General features: G+C 34.6%; 1 protein-coding gene across 1 annotated transcript; it reads left to right on the forward strand.

Annotated features, from left to right (window-relative positions):
• Positions 1–462: 462 nt before the first annotated feature.
• Positions 463–1,961, forward strand: LOC122032045 (membrin-11-like). Its single transcript, XM_042591298.1, has 3 exons — positions 463–619; positions 785–934; positions 1,659–1,961. Exons 1-3 carry the CDS (start codon positions 578–580, stop codon positions 1,818–1,820), a joined length of 354 nt encoding a protein of 117 aa, XP_042447232.1. The 5' UTR covers positions 463–577; the 3' UTR covers positions 1,821–1,961.
• The last annotated feature ends 1,159 nt before the right edge of the window (positions 1,962–3,120 follow it).

Raw genomic sequence — 3,120 nt, forward strand, 5'->3', positions numbered from 1 at the left:
AAGAAATGAATTATAAAGCAGCTACAGTAGCTACTCTATTAGGACATGATGAGATGAGCTCTGTAAGATAATAAAACCAATTTGTAGGATAAATGGTGGTGTGCGAGTAATTTTCATATAATGAACTTGTCAAACAAGGTGAATAATGTTGGCAATCACAAAAAAGTTTTAGTCTAGTGCTAGTCATTAATTTGTAAAGAAAAGACGTCTAGTCTTAGGTTTCACTATTTATTATGGTTTAGATGCATTCAAGCACTTTTCATAACAGCTCTTTCAACTAGCCATGTATCAAATGATTGATGATGTACAAGTTCAGTAGTGAGGTTCATAAACTAATTAATGTATCAGGCTTGTAGGTGCATGAACCAATACATTAATGTAGTTTGCTTATGTGTTTAGCTTATAGGTGAAACAAACTAGCTTTTTTTTTCTTTCCTTTTTAGCCATTTCATTACTAGTTAGAAATTTCTGATTTCTTCCTTATTTGTGCTTGTGAAGAAAAGTAGAACAGGTAGCAGAAAAGGTGGATTCACTGAAAGAAAGTCTTGACAAGCACCTGTTTCGTCAACAAAAACGCATGCTGGAAGTCAAGGAGCGGGCAGATTTGCTGGCAAGAGCTGTAAGCGCTAGTAAATTCTTTAGATTCAACATCAAGTTCCTTCTATTATTTTGTGCACCTTTTGTACAAAAGTATACAAAACAAAATGCATGTTAGGCATAATATATAGTTTGCCTAAATATATTTTTCTCATACGCATTTGCTTATGCTGGGTGCTTACTGCAGAATGGGGACTCTGCGCATGTTCTGAGAATATTTGATGAGGAAGCACAGGCAATGGAATCTGCGCGAAACTCGTCAATAATGCTGGAAGAAGCTTATGCCACCGGAGTTGCTGTACTGTCCAAGTATTCTGAGCAGAGGGATCGTTTGAAGGTGACCCAGTTCTTTCCAAACATTTTTATATATGGAAACTATGTTGACTATGATGATCAGGCCTCTGCATTTGATTCATAGAAATAATTATTCAAAAAAAATTATTTATGAATGCTGGTTGGACAAGTCTATTGGGTTAGGGCGGCTGAGTAATCAAGTGTGCTGGTCAAATTGATAGGTCAGGCACGCTAGTCTAATCAGACGCCTCCCAGCTAGGTCAGTTGGGCGGCGGTGTGTTGCTTGAGTTGGATGGGTTGGATAGATTAGATGGGCAGGGTTTGTTGGTTGAGTTGGACGTGGATAGATTAGTTGGGCTGACACATTGGCGAGTTGGTTGGATCAAGTGTTAGACTGGTCGAGCAGGACAGACTGATTGGATTGACCAGGTGGATCAATCGAGTCAATCAAAATGAGCAGGCAAATCAGGTGGTTTGATCAAACAGGGTGAGTTGAATGAATCGTGTAGTTAGACCGAGAGCATACGAATCAGTTGACTTCGTTGGCCAGGGCGAACAGATTGATTGTGCTAGACTGATAGGTCATGCAACTCAAACCCATGACTATCATATCACATGGCAACAATTTTACTGTTCTGCTGGGATTCCCCTTTAACAAAGTGGTTTCTATATGATACTTTCTGACCTAAATGAAATTTGATCAATTTTTGTTTTGTTTTGTTTTGTTTTTGAAACTTGCCCTCTGCTGATGTTGATAATTTGGGCAGAGAGCTCAAAAGAAAGCCCTAGACATCCTGAACACCGTAGGGCTATCCAATACCGTGCTGAAGCTGATAGAGAGACGGCACCGAGTCGACAAACGGATTGCATACACCGGCATGGTATTGACCATCGTTGTGGTTCTTGCATTCATGTGGTGGATTCACTGACCGATATTGTTCTTCAAAATGTGTCCTGAGCCTCTGTAATTCATTCTCCACACTAAATTGTCAACTGTAACTGCTTGCCTTATGAACTGTGCATTTTGATTTCAGTTTAACTATATAAGTAAATGACAACTAGTTTCCTCATGATTGCAGTTACTTGCGTAGATAAACGATTACGGTGCGTGTGTGATTACTATGCATGTTGCCGATTGTTTTATTCGTTTTTTGTTGTGCTTGCAAAGTATGTTTATTCTTTTGACACTGCTTAGTTACCCTCTAAATTATTGTAATATTACATTGTTTTTGAATTGATTTGATGTTGTCGGTAAAGGTGTTTCTGTGTGACGGTCCATCTTTTTTAAGATTTGGGATCTATTTAGTTTAAGGTTATTTAATTTAAGTAATAAGTGATTTTTAATTTAATGTTATATTATTTAATTTTATTTGATTCAAGTAATAAGGGATTTTTAAGTAATGGATCATGTCCGTCGTGACTACCTTGGAAGTAAGGTTTTATGTCATTTTAAAGTTAAAACAAATTAATTTTTTTAACTTTTGTTTTTTTTAAATAAATATTTTAAAAATTAAACTAAATAATATTAAGTTATATATTTATTCTCTAATCTATAATCACGCAATCAAAGTTGTTGGAGAATTATTATTATCATTTTAACCTTTATATTTTATTAGTATTACCAAAATACTCTTATAGTTCGACTCTTATCATTTTATTTGCACACTTTCATAAACATCTTCCATTCCTTTCTCCATTGTTAAAAATAATAAAAGGACAACTATGAGAATTTAAAAAGTAAATGGACAAATATTCTCAAAATATTTTGATAACATAACACTTCTAAAGCTATCTACGAGGATACAATAGTGATAACCCCAGGGGCATGATGTAATAATAAGAAGTAGGAGGAGCTTCATGTAATAAAGATTTAAAATTCACGTACATTTGTGGTGTTGAAATTTAGACTGTCTTCTAAAATTCATCTTATTTTGATGATTGATAAAAATTTTATTTAGGACATAATTGATCTGAACTGATGGATTATATTTGTATTATTAAAAAAATTGTGACAATAATTAATAAAACCTATAGAAGTGTGTTAAAAGTAGTGTAAGTATTAAGTATAGAGGGTAAAATAGGAATCTCATAGCTCATAATGAGTCTACAAGGGTGAGCACGTTGTAATTTTAATTTATAAAATTAGAAGGGACTATATAGCATTAATCCGGGGTGCGAAGTGAAAATTCCTCTAGTTATTTATTGGGACTCGTATATTTTCGTTGGAGA

The sequence above is a fragment of the Zingiber officinale genome, chromosome 11A (genome assembly GCF_018446385.1).
Source record: "Zingiber officinale cultivar Zhangliang chromosome 11A, Zo_v1.1, whole genome shotgun sequence".
NCBI classification, from domain to species: domain Eukaryota; kingdom Viridiplantae; phylum Streptophyta; class Magnoliopsida; order Zingiberales; family Zingiberaceae; genus Zingiber; species Zingiber officinale.